Source organism: Falco punctatus, assembly GCF_963210335.1.
Source record: "Falco punctatus genome assembly, chromosome: 7".
NCBI lineage: Eukaryota > Metazoa > Chordata > Aves > Falconiformes > Falconidae > Falco > Falco punctatus.
Window position 1 is genome coordinate 44,951,298 of NC_137587.1, and position 19,923 is coordinate 44,971,220.

General features: G+C 42.5%; 1 protein-coding gene across 7 annotated transcripts in view; it reads left to right on the top strand.

The window, feature by feature from the left end:
* The window catches only part of TMEM179 (transmembrane protein 179), a 95,012-nt gene extending 80,253 nt beyond the window's left edge, over positions 1-14,759 (top strand). For 6 of the 7 annotated variants that reach the window (XM_080394269.1, XM_080394270.1, XM_080394271.1 and 3 more), the window contains 3 exons: positions 2,414-2,551; positions 4,094-4,172; positions 6,917-14,759. In XM_080394269.1, coding sequence (XP_080250395.1) covers positions 2,414-2,551; positions 4,094-4,172; positions 6,917-7,096 — 397 coding nt within the window. In that variant the 3' untranslated portion in view covers positions 7,097-14,759. Of the gene's footprint in view, positions 1-2,413; positions 2,552-4,093; positions 4,173-5,117 lie in introns of all 7 variants that reach the window. The other variant, XM_080394273.1, reaches the window with a different exon arrangement.
* Positions 14,760-19,923: the final 5,164 nt, after the last annotated feature.

Sequence of the window (19,923 nt, forward strand, 5' to 3'; positions counted from 1 at the left end):
AGGCCCCTGAAAATTCTCCCTTTTGGAGTGTTTTCAGGGTCCTTTGGGCTGTTAGCAGTTGTATAGCGCCGTTCACAGCCGGCGTGGCTTAGCCCCAGCCAGTAACTCAGTATCACGCAGCTGCTGGCTCACTCACCCAGAGGGATGGGAGGGGAATCGGAAAGGGATGTAAAACTTGAGGGCTGAGATAAGAACAATTTAATAATTGAAACAAAATAAAACCAAAAGAACAATAATAATAAACCTCATAACGAAAGGAGAGAGGAGAGGAAAGAGAAGGGAGAAAAGAAAACGAGTGATGCACAGTACAACTGCTGACTCCCTGCTGACCAATGCCCAGCCAGTCCCCCAGAGAGACCAGAAGACCCTGGCCATGCCCCCAGTTTATATACCAAGCAGGACATCCCATGGTATGGGATATCCCTTTGGCTAGTTCAGGTCAGCTGTCCTGGCTGATACAGGATATGGTCCCAGCTGTATCCCTCCCAATTCCCTGTGCCCCTCCTGAAAAGTCCTTGACTTCAAACAAACATCACCCAGTAACAACTAAAACCATCTATGTGCTATCAGCATTGTTCTCACACCAGATCCAAAGCACAGCACTGTAACAGCTACTAAGAAGAAAATTAACTCCATCCCAGCTGAAACCAGGACGACAATTTTTCCAGGCAAGAAGGATGATGGGGACCAAAGATGGAGCAAGAGGGCATGATGAGATAACCATGAAGCATCACAGGAGGGTAAAACAGGACAAGAGGGAAGCTGCTTGGAAACAGTAGCTTCCTAGTAAGAAGGAAGGTCTGATCTTTACCAGATCTTTCAGAAGCAGGCAGGACACACACCATTCTGGTTTTAGACAGCCATTTGTTAATGCTGAAAGGTAGAGGTACAATTCAGATACTTCACTACAAGGATTGCAAAGCCACTTCTACTCCGAGCTCGTACCAGCTCCTTCTGCTTTATGGGTGACCTTGGCACCTGGTGGAGGTGAGCTGATCTAGTCCTCCAAGTCCAGTGAAGCCAAAGGGCAAGAGTAGGATCCATCTTAATGTTGATCTATAAGTTAGGCATCCTGGCATCCAGCTCCCAGTATGGTCTGTAAGAGTGTTTCTGGAAGGTGGTTTATTTCACTTGTTTTCTGTCAGTGTTGGGATGGGATGACTGTCACTTTGGAGGGAGCCTAGACAGCCCCGCTGAAGCCACAACAACTCAGGAACAAACATCTTAAGCCCACTGGTAATGACTTCCTCATCAAATTTTAAAGAAGTCATCCTGAGGTCACATATATCTCACCATGTATAACCTGTAGAAATTAGGACTGTCCAGCCCAGAACCTTCCCAGGATTCAAACATGGACTCAGAAAGCCTCTTGGCTTTTCATTTAATGAACTATCAGGGAAAAGAAATGACTTTTTGTTCTCTGGGATGTGTAGACTCCTCTATCCCCAGCATAATGAGAGTGGTGCTGATAGAAAATTCATCATATTCACCCTTATCACCTAACCTGAACGGGATGATCTGCCTCCTGGAGTTGCCAGTCTTTCTCCAACCTAGAGTATGTCTAGGTTTCAGATAATGGGACTTTCCAGGAGCCACCTAGAGCCGCTTCAACTAAAGGAAGGCTTGGTCAGATGAATGCGGGAAGGATGAGAAAGTTTTCATTAGCTAGAATTAAGGGGGAGAGTTAAACAGTAAGGTTGGAAAATGAGTGGACAATTCCCTGGCCTTATGGGACTGCTGCAAGCATCCCACCCCATTCCATGCCAAACACAGACTGTGCCTGGGGCTGGGCCTGGCTGGCACAATTAACAGGACTGAGGTAAATTGGTGTTCAGTTGGCAGAGATAACATACTGACACCAGAGCCAGAGAAGTCCCAGGAGAAGCTGGCCTGCTCTGCAAATGGCCCGTACAACGGAGATCTGTGTCCTGTGATGGCAGTACTTTTTGTTACATTGCTTAAAATGATTATAGCTATCAGTACTGTGTTTTTATTTTTAGTTTCTCTGTCCTAGGCAATTTTTGTCCCAATTATCACTTCAGTCATAAAATAAGTTTTAGATCCAGTTACTATATAATTTGAGCTAATGACATTTATTTTAACAATGGTGATTTTCATCATTACAGCTAATGAAAGCCATGCTGTGTATGAACAATCACCACTTAATATATATATTTAAAGCCCCATCCTTTTATGGTGAAAAAAATTATCAAAATCAAAAGCGCTTACAAATGAAGGTAATGTGACTCAAAGTCATAATCCATAGTTTTTCAGTGTATTAGGTGTTCTTAATTAAAGCAGATGTGTTTCAAATGGAAACTGATCTTTGTGCCCAGTGTATGTTGCTTAGAGAGACTGCTGATGTTGTCTTTCAGCTGTTTATGAGTTACATTTTTCTTCCCTTTTATTGCAGCTCTTTCTTTTACGCCTTCCTGAATCTGCTGATCAGCGCCTTTGTGGTGTTTATCACATTTATTGCTAGCACTATAGTGAGCGTAGGATTTAACATGTGGTGTGATGCAATTACCGAAAAAGGAAGCATGCCAAATAGGTTAGTATTGAAGAATTCATTTTCTTCCTTTTTTCTTTATTTTTTCATGTATGCACAAATGGATAGTGGTATTGCAAACTGTAACTATTACACACAAGGTGAGCAAGGGGGAGAAGGCATCTGTAATGTGGAAATCCAGATTTTTTCATCTGGAACAAAAAAAGCAAATCAAACTTTTTTTTTTGCATTTAGTAGCTCACAAAGAAAAGTGTGTTCCCTCAGTATTTCAAGGTCTCTTTAATAAAGAGTCAAAGATCATACACAAGAAAAATCTGTTAGTTTTAAATTTTTTATTTCCAAAGGAGACCTAGATTTGGGAATGTTCTGAGTATGGTCTTTCGAGCAGGGCAGGGGTCTGGGGGTCAGGGCTCCTGGCTTGCTGCCCTGGCTCTGCCACTGACCCACTGTGTGACAACGGGCAAGTCACTTATCTTGCCTGTGCCATAACACACCATCATCCAGCACTGGCGTAAAGATTCTGGCCTCGCAGCGGTGCTGTGGATACCCTAAGAGCCACAGAATGGAAAGTACTTTGTAAGTGCAAAGTACAGATGGCTGGTACTTTCTCACAGCACACAAAATGTATAGCTCCTGAAATGGTCTACTGTATCCCATGATGCTTATGCTCCTTATAGGAAACATAGGTTGAGGTAGATCTTTTCTTATCAAGAAAGAACAGTGAAGAGCGAGGAAAAGGTGACATTTTATGTCATATGATATTGAATAATCGTATTACTTAAAGCATACATTTATGTTGCACATTGTCATATGTTGTAAAATGCCATAGTAAATGTTCTGTTTAGGGCTGCAACGATTAATCGAATTATTTGAATATTCGGTTAAAAATTCAATTATAAAAAACATCTAATCGAATATTCGGATAAGAACCCAAGATGACCGACACCACTGAAAAGGAGAGAGAAGAGGCTGCAGAAATCAACCAAGAGATAGAAAGACAACCTCAAAATCCTGGGATTTTTTTCACACCAGTAAAAGTCCAAGTTATTTGTAAAATCTGTAGGCAGCCTCTATCTTACCATCAGAGTATCGTCTCCTTGCTGGAGTATCCGAAACAAAAACACCCACAAAATCCCTTCTTCTGAGGCTTTTCCTGATGAAGTCAAAAGGTAATGGAGGCTCATACACTTTGTTTCATTGAGGGGTGAAGCAACCAGCCTGGTGTGATGCCAGATGTATATATGTGGGAGGCTTGGTGGTAGTGGGAGAAGAGGGTTTTAAGGTTTTAAGTATACTGTTTTCATAGTAACTGTTAAAATTCCACTTACGGAACATTGGTGTTATCACTTACATAAATTATACATATATTTTTTAAAAGAAAGCAATTACATGCCTCTTTTAGCCTAGTTTTAGAGAAGATTGGCAAGCCACCTGGTTACTGCAATAACCTAAATATCTTTTGATAGAATATGCCATTGTGACTGAAACACACTTAAGATGCTGCTTCATTTTATATTTGGTTTGCGTCTTTGGGATTTCTGGAATAATTTTCTTTTTTCCCCTCCAAATGCCTTCCTTGGGTAGCTGTGAAGAATTACAGGATATAGATCTTGAACTGAACTTAGAAAACTCTGCTTTCTACGACCAGTTTGCTATTGCACAGGTAGGTCAGCCTAGATTGTGGTTCTATTCCAGTTCATTTGCCATTTGCTCATTGATCTGGGATTGCTGGAGCTGAACTACTATTCCTCTGAAATCAATGGGAATGTTTCCATTGACTTTAGTAAGCGCTGAATCAGGATGATAGTGATGGGTACATTTGCATTTTAAATTCAAAATAGACGGTTTTGAATGTGGACATGTGCAAACCTGATGCTGCCACTGATCCTATTACTCGTGATGGAAAATTTATTTTTTCTCCAAAAGATGACCTCTGCAAAAGTTGCAATACTCTGGTGTCCTTGAGCTCTTCATTGCTGTTCAGAATAATGTCTGACCTGCATCAGATCATGGGGCTATTATCTTTGCCTTCCCTGAGTTTGCCTGAGGTCGCCTGAGGTGTATAAATATCAGACCATGGAAAATAATTAAAGATTACTGTCATTTAGATAGGGCTGTTTTCTGATGAATCTTTGAGAATGAGACCTCTAAGGCTGTCAGACCTTTCTGTTAAATATGCTAGCTCTAAGTCAATGAACACTGGTACCTGAGCACTGGTGCATGTTGAGCATGTAAAAGTTCTTCACTGAGGGTAGCCCCATCCATGCAGAGTTGCACCCATACTCATATGTTTCTTATGGTGTCCTGCATGGGGTGAGGCATTAGCTTGCCTGGGGCACTCCTTGAAAGTAACTGTGCGTCTTGGACATGAGCTTTTATATGCCATAAAAGTGACCCCTTTATATGATGCTAGCCCAAGGCCAAGCTGTATTTTGTAGCGGATTTTGCCATTAGCTCCTAATCTGCCAGCTAGTGGGAGGGTAGCAGAAGTAAACCCATTATCAGTCTATGGCTTTGAATTCACGGCAGCTAAACGTCTGTGTCCACCTTGTGATCTCAGGGTGGACAGCTGATAATCTATATGCAAAAGAAGGCATTTCTCTAACAGGGAGCCATGCCTAAAGAGTCAAGGTCAATGCACATAACACTTCAGCTGGAGGAGAATTAACATATCACAGCATAGATGGATCAAGCCAAGCTGTTGGATACACCAATGCAAGACCCTCAGGATGTCCCTGGGCAGAGCTAGCCTGCAAGGTACAGCCACTAAGCTCTGCAAACATCCAAGCAGGAAGAGCCTGGGAGCATAACAGCCCCAGGGGAAAACCATTTGGCTTCAAAAGCTGAACTTGGCAGTGTCAAAGTGAATCCTGATGGTGACTGTTTGAAGAAAGGACCAAACAGGGAACAAAATCCTGCAACATTGTCTTATGATACCCAGGGTGAAGTAAGCACAGTTGGCTGAAGGTACAAGAATGAGTCTGTCTATGGAAGGCAAATCAGTTTCTTTGAAACAGTAGAACAAAAACCCCAAGAATAGACTGGACTTACTGGCCAAAGCAAACATGTCCTTGTAAGTGCAATAATTTCTTACAGTAGGCTTTACTCAGAAGCAGTCTCTACCCGTTTTCCTCCATTTGGATGCTTCCAACACATCAGAATGGGTCTGGGAGTTTCTCTGAATTTGGCTAAATGCAAGTAGATTTTTTTCATGTCAAATATACTCAGAAGACCACAGCAGTAGCAGATACCTGAATGCTTTTAAGATAATATTTCATTTATGAAGTGCTTAAGAAATGAATTCAAAGCTTCCAATCGTCTAGATATAGTCATATAAAGCCAAATTAATATCTCCTTCTATTGAAGGTTTGTAGAATAACTGAAATATTCTTTACTTGGTGAACTGAGATAATTGTAGGTATGGGCAGAAATACTGAAGAGAATTTCCAAAGTGTATAAGCTATATAGGAACATAAACTCCTTTCAGAAAATAGTGGCCGTTGCTTATCTAAATTGGCTATTAATGTGCACAGCTGTATTGCTGTCTGGAAGTGTTTAAATTGTTGTATTTTTTTAATTGAAAATTCAGTATGTCAAAACCGAAATACAGGGATTCAATTAATCTTTCTTTGCTAAAAGCATCATAGAATTAAAACAGAATTTCTGCCAGAAAGCCTTACTACAAATGAACCTCCTCTGTGGCAGGGAGTCCAACATTCAAGTACTGGAACCAATCAAAGTGTAATTATTTCTACAGAGTCAGGCGAGAGAGACTAGTTTAGTGATGGGACTTGCTGCAGATCTGATGCTTGAAGCCCCAGTCTCTCCTGCCAGGTATATAGGTGTCACCAGGCACCTGAGTGTGTTGTAGTGGGTTTCTCTTGCTCTCTGAGTTCATACTAATGTGAACCAGTTAGCCCAGAATGTAAGGGTGCAATCTAGAAGATTTTCTCAACAATATTTTGAATAGAAATACTTTAAAATTAACACTTCTGCAGGGCTAGTGAAAGGCCTGAAGGACCTGGGAAGAAAGTTTTAAAAAATATCTTTAAAAAACCTGCAATTCCAAAGTAACAAAAATAATATAATCCCAAGAATTTTGGGCTGGCCAGAATGTCAGAAACGGGAAGTTCAATGGATGCACCTAGATTACACAGATTTATTTTTTTCATTATTTTACTTCATACATTTTTGCTTCGTTTTTTTTAGTACATGAAAGAATTTTTTCCTTTTAAGCTACAAATAACTTGACAGAGTTGAAGAACCATGGGGCCAGGACCTCAATGGATGTAACTTGGTGTGACTCCATGGGTTTTGGTCCAGAAGAGATTTTGATATTCACCTGGACAGTTGACTTTGGCTTTATAATATGGTACTGACCTCTTTATCATTTCTTTTTTTGTCTAGTTTGGTCTCTGGGCTGCCTGGCTGACTTGGCTGGGAATTACCATTCTGGCTTTCCTGAAGGTTTATCAGAACTACAGACAGGAGGACCTGCTAGATAGCCTGATCCATGAGAAGGAGCTGTTGCTAGGAAGATCCTCTTCACGAGCCTCTTTGCAAGATGAGAAAAGTGGTATGATCTAAAGTGTAAGCAAATTGTCAGGGCAGGATCTAGATTTTATTATTCAGTAGTGTGAGCTGAGGTTGAGTCAGGGTATTGAGTGTGTGAGATTGTTTCTTTCCTTATAACAGATGTCCTTGCCAATCACCCACCTCCTCTGTGAGAAATTGCTGGCGGAAATACTTGCATTAGGATACAGAGAATGGATGGCCCCATGCTCCATTGGCACAGCAAACACTTTCTCCTGCGCAGGCACGATCTGTAACCTGCTCTTGCTAGCAGAGCTGCAGGCTACCCCTGGCTTTCAGGGTAGGGACCTTTTTGGAGGGCTGAGCTAGCAAGACCAGGCTACAGAGTCCAGGCTATTTCTTAAAAATATTCTACAACAACAGTTGTAACTGAGGCTGTGTCCAGTCCCTCTTCTCCCCCTCTCGTCTCTTTTGCCTGTAAAGCTGCACCTATTCTCACTTTATTCTGGGTAATTGCAGCGCTGGTCCAGGTACAGACTCCCACTGTGTCTGCTTTTGCTATGTATGGACACAATGCTGACAAACCTGTTGCTCCTGCTCTGATTTTGAGTTCATTTAGAACATAGAGACCCATGTTCCAGACTTGATATTTAATGGTGATTAGTGTTAATGAATTTCACGAAGCCACTGTATTAGTACCGTATCTGTCAAAAACTGTGTATCATTTCAAAGGATGGTGGAGAATTTCCGTGGTTTTGTTTCTTCTTAGATTGTGGCATGACCAACATTTTTTATGACTCCTGAAGTGTAGTGTAGCTAGCAATTGCTGAAGCTTGCATACTAAAAAATGACGCTGAATAGATAGTAATAATGATTGTGCAGTTATAAATGTAACTTGGTCCCTAACATTGTATGCTATTCTGAGTATTAGAATTTACTTGTGATATTGATTTCATATAAGGTATGCAAAATTACTGTGAACATTTGCATTGTAGCTATTTCTACATATTTATAAACATAGCAGGGAGCTTGAACAGCTGAGTTGTTTTATAGGTAGTTCAGTGCTGAATGGGTCTGTTCTCCCCACTTACGGGCAGGAGTTCCAGGGCTGATGAGTTTTGCTGTGAAAAGGGAGAACTGTTATCTACACAAAGCTCACGAGTTGACTTCGTTGTTGCTTTCAATTTTGCTTGGCCAGCGCTTCAACAAATAAGGTGGATAGTTGAGTCAAGAAGTAGATCTGATAATTAAGAAGATTCACTCAGATGAGTGTGGGTTTGCGTGGCGGAGAAGTGGAGTTGTACTAGTATTAGGCAGTTATCCCCAGTTACACATTACACAGGAGATCCTGATTCAGCAGAAAACTTAAGCAAGCAGTTAAGTTTAGGCTGAGGAAGATTTTTTGTGAGTACACTGGCACTGCCTGGGGCAGCTGTGTTGGAGTTGAGACAGCAATTATTGCAACACGAGTGCAAACAGAGGTGTATTACCTGGTAAATAGGAAGGAGGGGAGAGAAGAGAGCAGGCTTCTATCCCATCAGAGCTCCAGCCTGGGAATAGCACAACCATGCAGATTTACTGTTTTCTTCTGGAGAATATCTGATGTTTAAAGTTAAGTACCAGCTTAAGCATTTGGTTAAAACAGAATTTAAAGTCGTAACAAATCCCTTTTAGGGCACAAAATCTAATATTACATTCCCTAGCCAAATTGTTCTCATAGGTTTAGGGTAAAATCCCTCTGTGGGCTTTAAGCAGTGAACCAGCCCTGGGAACATCACTTCCAGCCCCAGCTGGCCACAGCTGTCTGCAGTGTTTTTTAGCATCGTTTCTGCCCACAAGGGAATGCAATACCTTTGCAAGTTTTGCAGCGGTGGCTTTTTTGTAGTTGATAGTCGACATCAGAGGAGCAGTTCCTGAAAAGGGAACTGGAGATCAGGTTAGTTAATACCAGTTTAAAATTCAGAGATAGGACTGTTGTAGCGCTTTTGTTTTTATTCATTTGGTCTAATAAGAGATGCACTCTTGCAGGTACCTAAGTCCTTTGCAGGCATGACCTTCCCCTTCTTGCCCTGAAGAAGAGCTTGGGTCCTGAAAGTCAGCCTGTTTCCTATGTTTGCCCAACTGTTTCTCCAGCTGTAAAAGATACTACTTCTCCTTCCAGTCTCACTTTGAATTTGAGATTCAGCAGTGATATCTCTTCCCACAAATTACTTCAGTGCATGCCTTACTCCTCACATGGACCCATGCTGTTGCTTTGTATAATAAATTTTATGTATGTGCCAAGTCAGGCTTAGGCTGAAGTAACATGTAGGTTGGGACCATTGTTCCTGGTCTTGCCTAGGGTTTCGAAGAACCAGAAGGTAGCAAATATCTCTTCCTCATCCCTGCTCGGAGACACCAGGGCTCAAGCCTTCTCTTTGGTTCTGAGAAGGAAGAAGATACTGCCCATCAGTGAGGCTGTCCAGAGCTCATGCTCTCTTTTACCTCTCTTTTCTCCTGTCTCAGGGTCTTTTCCTCCTTTCCACTTCCATGAAGAGCAGCAAACACTGGTCCTGGGGTTTCTATTCTTGTAGAAAAAGTACTAACTTTTGTGGCTAGTATTTTCACTAGCATTTGTCACCCAAACACTACCTTCATTGTTCTGTAGATCAATAGACAAAAAGTGGGATCTTTAAAGCACCTGGGGCAGCCAGGATCCCATCTTGAAGTCAATAGGAACAAAATACATCACTTCAGCCTTTGGAAAGTCCAGCCCAACACAAGTACACATACAGACTGACCTGCTAACTTTGGCATCAAGGTTTAGCTTCTCTAATTCACTTACCTGGGTGAATTCTTCTAACCCCAGTTGCATCACAGCATCCATGGATGCAAGCATTTTGGCTGTTGGAGTTGGCATTTGAACTGAAAACAGGCTGAGGCTCTTCTCTGAGTCCTACATGCATCTCAGTCTGTTTTCCCCAGCTTTCCTCACTTGACCAGGTGGGGTGAGGCTGGCACCCAACTTGCAAGCACCAGTGATGCTTAAAAGCAAGGCTAGTTTTGAAGGAAGCTCCTGAACAGGTGAGAAGGCAGAGCACATGGTGAGAAGCTCTCTGGCTTTTTGAGGGGAGGAGGGGTGTTGTGCATGGCCAGTTACTGGACCCACCTTTTTCGTTTGCATATAGCTTTCTGCAACCTCTTCTCCTAAAGCTTGGACACTCAGGCCAACCTGGTGATGCGAGACAGAAAATGTGTTAGAATAGTGGTGTTATTTGTACACACAGACATACATACCTACCTATGCTCTCTCTCACACACGTCTCTCTTCTGTATTTTCTGACTTCTGATTTTAGTCATCCACTGCCAGCCAGCACAGAGTGTCTTCAGTAGGAGTTTCTCTGAGTCAAATGTTGCATTTCTGTGATATTTCAATGCCTTCTTCAATTTGCCATCTCCAAAAGCAGGCCTCTGGGAACACTCTCGCAAGAGCTGTATTCAAAGAACTAGAACCTTGTGTAGCATTTCTACTTGTATTGATTTATTTTCACACAGTGGCAGGGGAAAAAGCTTGGTGGCCTTCGCCCATGCAACCCCTCCTGCTGCTGCCCGTCGCAAAGCTGTGAGCCACTCTGGTGGAGAACATAGGATGTAGTTGTTTACTTGCTGTGTTCCCTGCGATGCTAAAACCACAACCAAAAGGCCTTTGTTTTGGCCTGTAAAAATTCCTGGTAATGCAGGGACAGCCTTACTTGGTTGGATGCAACTGGATGATGCTTTCCGAGGCACTGGGTTGTTGTCACACAATTACTCTGCTATATCAAATATATGTTCCCCACGTCCTGGCTACCCTCTGTGGTTAATTTCCCTGCCAATTCCCTGCCAGTAGTCCACACTGGGTTAGAAAAATCTAAGCTAACAAGTATCACCTGAGCTTTTAGAGCAATGCTGTTGGTTATTATTTTTATAAAGGAGAAACAATCGAAGCCATTGTTTGGAATATAATTTCCTCATGAAGGCACAAATGCTTATATCTTCTTATCCCAGTAATTCGTGAGGTTTCTTTCACCTGGGAACTTACAGTATTGCAAAAATAAGAGCGTGATGATTTCCTTTAAAACCTGAAGGACACGTATGCTATGGCAGCGTTTCTATGGTCCCTTAGAAAACTGGTTGCTATAATAACCAGTGACAGATGCTCGAGTATACAGACCTTGTCATGAAAGCATTTAGTATCAGGCAGGTGGGGTATGTGTGTATATACAACGTACACAGATATATGCCAGAAATAATTCCACTGCTCTTTGATATGGATGAATGGTCTTCTCTTAGCAGGTGGTTTGGCCTGGAGTAGTTATTAATTTGCCTTAACTTTCTACACTGCCTTTTTCTTACTTAGTATTAGGATCTGTGCGAGGATACAGAGGTTATGATAGCCAGAAGTGGATGTGGATGTGATGTGAGTGGAGTAGGAAAGCACTGGCCAGTGCAAAGCCTCCGAAGGGCAGAGATGGGTTTCTGATGTAGGTTTGCAGATGTTCTAACTCCTCCCGTATCGGTGGGTAATGTCCTGATGTTGGCTTGTACTAGTCCTGTTAAGAACAGGGAGCCACACTTCCCTCCAAGGCCTTTCCTCACTGATGTGGAACACTGCTGACTTAACCTATGCAGTATTCAGGATGGAAGCAGAGCTGCAGAGAAGAGGACCACATGCTTTGTAGTTATGTTACATGAGCAAGGAGTACTTTTCCTCTGATTCAGGAATTCTGCACCATGGACTCCTAAATGACCAATGAACCTGGAATGAACATAGTCTTATTAAATCCTGTAAAAACAGTATTGCAGCCAAAAAGCAGAACACATTTTGATAGGACTATCAATCCTTCAGTTGCCAAACCATACTCTTCTGCAACACAGTACAATATTCTGGCTCAAAACAACCAGCATGTCCTTTTGTATGAAGCCATTTATTTGCTGTTAGAAAAGATGCAGTGACAAAGAGGAAAAAAAGATGTGTTTATAACAGTTACTTAGTAGTGGAAGTTTAGATGGGAAATTAATTTTAAAACATTGTCTTAATGGTTGAAGAAATTCAAGCAGATCTTAGGTGTAGCAAGTTAGTGTGTAGTTCTTGAGGGACAGAAGGGCTAAGCTGATTTATGGTGTCTGAGAACCTAACCAAACTAACCTTCTATATTTAAAGTAACCTGAAAACTTACCTTAAGAAAACATGTGCACATGCTCTGTTTCTTCTACACCCCCACTGTGAACAGTGGGTTAGAAAGCCCCAGGCTGTGTTATTCTCTGAAATGGAGGGCTAGACTAGACAAACTGTTTCCTACTTTGAGGGCTTTGGGTTTTCTTAGTGCAATGGCTATTGCATGTGAAATGCATGACTGGTTGAGAGAGGACACTTAGGATTCTCCTGGACACCTGAAGGTTCTCATCAGTGAGATAAGAAGCCATGTTTCACCTTTATTTGTCCTCCAGAATCTTTTAGTCTTTGTTGCATAATTGGTCCAATCTCAATTTTTAGCACCTCATGCAGCTTAGCCCTTAGGTTGATGGTTGGTCCATCTCCTGAGAAATGGGGGATGTGCACAGGAGTGTCTTTAGGCAGATCTGGGTGCAGAATGCAGGGTCCCTTTGCCAGGAAAGTGTGAGCCACAGGCTGTTGTATAGGCTTTTTGAGGGAAACTGGGTTTCTGCACAACTTTAAATCACAGATCGATCTATGTGATGGGTGTCAGAAAATACAATATCAAATGTGCAAATTCAGAATGAATGTCAGCTGCAAAATATTTGTTACAAGAAAGTACATACAAACTTGGTGTTTGGGTGTATATGGCTTTTATCATCTCCCTTCTCCAAAGCCCCCATTTCAAACATATTGCATGTAAAATCACTTTTACTATTTAAATAATAAATGTAACAAAAAAACAGATGATCATTCATACTGGCAAGACTTAAGAGTATTTTGTGACAAACCAGTCTAGATTTTGACAAAATTTTTGTCTTTACTTCTTAATCAATGGCCTGGGTGTGAACATCCTTGAGCTAATGGGAATCCTGTCTGTATCCAGAACCTGAATTTATGTCCCAGACCATTTCCTTTGCTGATGGAAGTAGTCCATTTTTATCTCATTGGTATGTTTGCTTTGGAGACCACAAACGCCGTGTCCTTATGCTTAGGCAATCTGGGAAGAGAGGCAGGTTTTGGCCTGGCTAGTTTCCACACCTGCATGCAGGGAGAAAATGCTCATATAACTTCATGAGCACTGAAATTGTTTCAAAACTGTTTCTGTCCATGATCCTAATGCCTTGAAGTGCATGTTTCTGTCCTTGTCCTCCATAAGGAAGAGGAAAACTAACCTAAGCTGTATTTTAGTATTCAGAGATGCACACTTAAAAATTTTTTATATTTTTTTTTGAGATGACAAAATTACACTCAATTGATGAAGCTAACAACTGCACTTTGATGTACTCCTGATGTAGAAGGGAAAAACACAACTGCACTCTATCAAAAAAACTTAACATTTGTTTCTGAGAGGTCAGGCAGCAATGTTCCTAATGTATAGCAAGTACTGCATATTTCAGTGCAGGCACATAAATGTCTTTCCATTCTGTTGTTGGGATGAGTATTTAATAGCAATGCTTTCTCTTTAGTTTTTTTTGTCTATGCCAAAGAGTGTATTGAACTGCTATTCCAAGCATAGATGAATCTATTCATCCGAGTCCTTAAACTTTTCTACCTCTCATAGCTACTATAACTGCCTGAACTGTTACTGCACACAACAGTGGAAAGGACTGAATCCATGTGAGAGTCTAAATCCTATTCGCATAAATAACTAAAGGATTTAGGATTTAATGCTTACTGGTTTCCTGCCAGCTCCTCGTTAAAAAGTGGGCATAGGCACCCAAGAAGGGCTGTGTGAATAGCCCTCTTGATTGGTCAAATAATGATTTTATTTTGGTTTGGTTTTCTTAATACTTTTTTTTTTTTCTCTCCAAAGACATGGAAGGTTATATGTTATGTGAAAAGTTGCATTTCATAGGGGTGGCAGAAAGCGGTGAACTACTTCAAATGCCTGTAGTGGTCCTTCTGCAGCCCTCCCTACTGGCAGCTAACTGCAAGGCACAGGTTTGATCTCCCCCTCTGCCTGGGGAGACACAAGCCTTCATCTACATGGCAAGTGTTGTTACCATGGAGTTATCCTGGATCCCTTTCAAATCCTCTTGTTGGAGCTCTTCTACTTGGCTCCAAATTCCTAAATAACAATGTTTTAGCCTGGTGGCCCTGGTGTTTATCAAGGAGATGAAGTACTTGGCAGCAAGAGCTGCTCACTAAAATAGCTGGGATTATTTGTAGATGCTGGAAACCCAGTCTGAGAACTTTTTGTTCCCCTTTTCCACTTGACTATGTTGTAAAGAGAGGGTTGAGACCAGCCCAGAGGTGGGAATGAAGATCCATTGTTACTGTTGACGTCTTGGGTGATTTGTCACAGAATTGAGTAGACAGTCCTGTGACAAAACTACTCTTTTTTTTTCTCTCTCTCCAAAGAAAAAAAAAAAGAAAAAAAAAGAAAAAAAAAAAGAAAAAAAAAGAAAAAAAAAAAGACAAAACTACCTCCTTACTTTCCCCTTTGTGCCCCAGAGCTGAGCAAGTTTGACTCCGGTTTGTATACAGTTTCTGAAGGGTATTACGAATGTGAGAAACATTGCAGCTCCTATGGCAAAATTTACCTTTTGTCAAAAAATAAGAAAGAATGACATAGATTTTCCCTGTTCTCACTTGGGCTGTCTGGGGTACGACGTCAAAGCCTTCCCTTTACATCATCCAGGCCTGATTCCAGTGACATGTTGCTCTAGGAGGTTCCCAAGGCTGGTGCCAGCAGTCCCTTAAGGGACCTGGTGGAGTTAGATGAGTACTAGGTCAAATCATAGATTTTAAGGCAAGGAAATGTTTGAAAATCTTCTTGTCATGGTATCCCACATAAGAGAGTCCAGAGCTCTTCACAGCCTCACTACTGCAGCACCAGGAATTAGTTTTCCCTGTTAACACTGTGCGGTCTCATGGTTTGTGTCTGCAGTACAGCCCATCTTCCCGCAGCACGCTGGGTCTTGATTGCGTCCGTTAACCTGTTCCATTGTCTCTGCTGCTGATACAGTTTTAACTGACATTGTTAAACTGGTGTTCGACATTTGACTTCAAAAGGTGCTAACAGTCTCCTTATTAAACCATAGTCTTCTGGAGTTGCAAGCAGTCCTTTTGCTAAATGATGCTAAGAAAATGCTAAACAGCATCCTTCCAGGGGGATGACTGCTGCATCAGGCCAGTGCAGATGGATGGTATCAGAGCAATTCTGGTCAAATACTCTCAGAATAAAACTAGTGCTGGTTTTCAGCCCAAGCCACACAATTGAGAAATCAATATATTGTGATCTGAAGTACACTCCTAAGAGGTTTTTGAAGGTTTATAAACAAAACAACAACAAAAAAAACCCCAACAGTTTCACTGACATCTCCTTCCCTTGGGTCCTTTCATCTCCAAAAACATTCCTCAAACTTCACAGAGGGTTTTATTGCCATTGAGCTGATCAGGCCTCATTTCTCACATCTCTTCCTGCTGGGGACAAAGGCTGCTGAGGGAGACAGGGGGGTGCTGCAAATCAGAACAGAAATAGGTGGTGGGGAGAACTGCGAGTGCATTTCCTAGGAGGGATTTCGGCTTTCAGTCTGCGATGTGAGGGATCCAGCATGGCAGTGCCCACGCTGGCAGCGCTGACACCGTTTTCACCCTTTGCTTGGCCCACTCAGCCACCACCTGCTCATCTGGCTTCATGCACAGCAAAGCATCTCCTTGAAGTATGTGCTGCCCTAAACTCAGCTTCTGGAGAGGGCCACCTGTGTCAGCCGTGCAGATATCCGTGTAAAGGTGCTGGCATGGCCACCAGGTTTGGAGGGGCTGCTTTGGAAACCTCTTCTTTCCAGGTTGGCAGATCCAGATACCCTACAGCTGGCCCTTTGCCTTGTGCAGCTCGTGGCTCATGTGGGGAAGGAAGGATTGTTCCCAAATCTCTGTCGACTTGCCATTTTTGAAAGTAGCTCGTAAACACCCATAGTTTTAAAAGGTTTGGGGGGTTTATGTGGTACCACCTGCAAAGATCTGAAGCAGATCTTGCATACAAGTCAGAGCAGAGCCTGAAAGCATTTCAGCCTCTCTAAAATATATGTCCTGTGACTTACGTGTTCACGAGCTACTGTCTTTTCTTACAGCCTCGTAGGAAAAGCTTTATAAGAGTCTCGATTAACCCCTGTATCATGCTGCTAAAGAGGTCCCCGCATAATGGTATTTGGGGGCAAAACTGAACACTTAAATAATTTGTTTAACCACTGAAAGCAGTAGAGGGGCAGATCCTTTGCTGGTGTATATAGCTTAGCTTTATGAGCCATGCTGGAATCAAGCCAGTCCACACAAGCTTAGGGTAGAGCCTGGTCTGTTCTGAATATTATTTCTTTTGATTTGTACGGTCTTTTGCAGTGTAATGACTACTGATTTGGAACTTTATTTGCATGCATTTGACAGAAACAGGATTGAGTGAAGTTTATTATTGTTTTGATACAGTCTCAAAAAGGAAGCTTTTTACTAGCATTTTAATATAGCCCTTTGTAAACACCTAGAAATAAAAATTCTGAGTCCAATCCTTCTGCTAATGGAGTGACTGACAAAGTTTTCTTTGGCTTTAGTAGGAGCTGGACTGGGTTCAGTATAAACGATACACTATAGTGTTACTGATAATGAGTAATGTGTTTTATATATTGATGCTTTTTGCTGGACAGTGCATTGGCTTTTTATGATTTGGTGACATATACAAATAAATTATTTGGAAAGTCAATATTCTGTGACTGGTTTTTGAAGGTGAATTTAAATCATTACAATGTAAGAAAAAATTTGTTCTCAAGGTCAGTGGTAACACCTTAGTTTGTGAACTCATTCCCCAGCATCTCCACACCACAACCTGTATAGTCAAGGATATGGCCAACACTCCTAAGCTGCCTGAGCCCTTTTGGTGTCATCTTCCAGCAGTGAACCCTAATGCCATAGGAGGCTAGGAGAAGATGCTCCCATGCCAGCATGCAGCTGAAAGGCAACTTGTTACCAAATGTAAAAGGGAACCACAGTCTGCATGGGCAGGCTCATTTTCTAAATGCCAGCTGGTAAATTTTCTTCATGTAACGTCAGCCTTTCTTTTCAGAGGTGGGCCTAAAGGCTCCCAACAGCTATCCTGGAGTAAGGAATTAATAAGAAACAAGTCCATGCTATTATCTTAGAGGTTCCCGAGTTACTCCTTGAGGGCAGCTGGTAATACCCCTTTCCTAAGCACACTCTGCCAGCTCTTCTGCTTGCTTCAAAGCGGCAAAAGGCAGAAATAACTAAAATTGCTGCTAAGGGCTTCTGCTACTCCATTAACTTGTTTGCAGACATGGCAGGGCTGGAGACATGAAGTAGGGAATGGGGCTAGAAGCAGTCTTTGGGGCTGCTTTTTACTAGTGCTAATGCTGAGTGCATTAAAAGGTTAATGTAAAAAAAATCTAATGTCATCTCACTGTGTCCTTTACTATCTCCTCTAATCGTATGGGTATGGATGTGCCTGCTAGTGCAATCAGGTGCCTTTGATGTGGTGAGCCTGCCTGAAGAGGTGTTGGCAGCTGCCCTCTGTTCACGCTGCAGGAATGTACTGAACACTGACAAAACAACACTTACCCCGTACTGTTGTGGTCTGCTGATTTCTGTTGTGCATTACTTTCATACTCATTGCATAAGTGATATTAGGCAGCACTTCTACCCTTAGGCCCTGTCACTAGCCCATCTGCATGCACAGGCCTCCTTTGACTCTCTTCTGGCCCTTTGACTCCTGTCAGCACTGCTCCTGGGAAGCCCACCTCCTCACTGTCTGCTTCAAGAACTGCTGCAAGAGTCCTGTCCTCCACCACTCCCTCTTTTAGCCCTTTAAAGCTAATATATTACATTTCCAAGCTGGATTAAATAATTGCTTGGAACTGGTTGGCTGCAGGATTCTTGATTTCTAAAGCAATTCCCCAAACTGACACCAGTTTTCAGGTGAGCATCTCTAGCATTTGTAAGAAATCCTGTACTGCCTCTCCTCTTTTACCTCTTTATGGGCAATTCTCAGGAGTTGTACTGAAGGGAAATATTACCCAGCACAGTCAACAAGGGAATTATCACCCAACATGACTGATTTTCCCTGACTTTAGGACTCCTGTTAGCTCTTCCAAACTCACAGAGGTGTTGCAGCTAGAGAAACGGCATTAAACAAGAACAAGGAGAAATCCCACCCAGCTCTCAGCAGTAAGGGTAGATCTGTGATGGATAAAGAATGGAATCAAGAGGCAGAGTGGGAAAAAAGTGTGTGTGTGTGTGTGTGTAAGCGGGATGGATGAATGGGAAAAGAGCTTGCGTGAGAAGGCTCTAGGACAGGTAAGTCCCCAGGAGCTGGGACTTTTTCACCTATTCACAGCCTTGTTACTGACCTGCTTCATTCACTCACACAGGTGCACTGTCTTTCTCAGCTTCAGTTTCTTCACCTGCACAATGCCACCACTCTCCCAGGAATGGAGTTTAGCTTTTATTTATGGCAAAGGTTCTGGCTTTGTAGCAAATTTGTTTTGGATTTCTGCAGCCTGCCCCATGTCTGACTGACCACAGTAAACAATCCTGACCTGGGAGGCCTTGCAAGGCCATGGGGAGACCTCAATAGACAACTCAAGTGCTGCCTTTGCCCATGTCCCAAACTGTCCCAAACAGAGCCTAGGCAGAAGCCAAGAATAACTGTTCCTCTGCCTCATGTCCCTGGCAGCCCAGACGCGATAGCCGTTCCCACTCACACTGATAAAGCTGGGCCCCAGCAAGGAGAACATGGCCATTTTCCATTTAAAGCAGACCCAGTGGAAAGGGGGTCCCATGCCCACCTACTGGGGAGCCGTGCAGGATGGTGAGCACACATACGGATTTCACACTGCCTCCGCATCTTCCCTCACAGTCCTAAGAGGAGTTCCTGTTTTACCTTAAACCTTTGACTTGCTTTAAAGTTACTGAAACCAGGCTGCTAACCTATGGATTGTTTCAACTCTATTGTTCTTGCTCTTGAGATTGCTCTGTTCTTGTCAGCTTGGGCTTTGCTTTCTTGTTGCGAAGTGCCATGACATGCAGTGAGGGAACTGTCCCTTCAAAAAAGGCTCCTGTTTTGAAGGGGCTAGTTGCTACATGCTGGGAAGACGTGTCAGTCCAGAGCCAAAAAAGAAATGGCACTGATTTGCCCAAGATTTTCAACAAGAACATCAAAAAGATCACAAATATTAATCTGTGTTTGCAAAAATGTAAACAAGTTGCAATGTCCCCCTTGGCCCATGCAGGTACCAATCTAAACCTTTTCATCAGAGATTCACCAGCACATGGGGTTTAAACCTTTCTTATTTATTACCTAAACAGCAGGGCTGAGATGGGGGAGGGGGAAGGGAAGCAGTCGTGAAACTTACCCTCTGAGCTGGGGTACCCAAGTGGTTTGCACAGAGCCCCTGAGCTAAACACTCCTCCTGCAGCAGCCTCTGCTTCCCAGACCAGTGGTGTGTCAAATACAATTGCTGTGGCCTTTGACATCTTAAGAGGGGCATGAGAATAGCCACTGAAGTTACTTCTTTCTATCTTGGACTGCAATTTTTTTGGAGTTGTTCTCAATCAAGTTGCTGCCCACTGTCCTCTTGTGAGAAGGCTGCGTGCTGTGTTTGTGTTTATGTCCGCCAAGTCCTTGGTTTGCTTGGAAAAAGGTTGTTGGGGCAGAGGTATGGAGGTATGACCTTTTTTTTTTTTTTTTTTTTCCCCC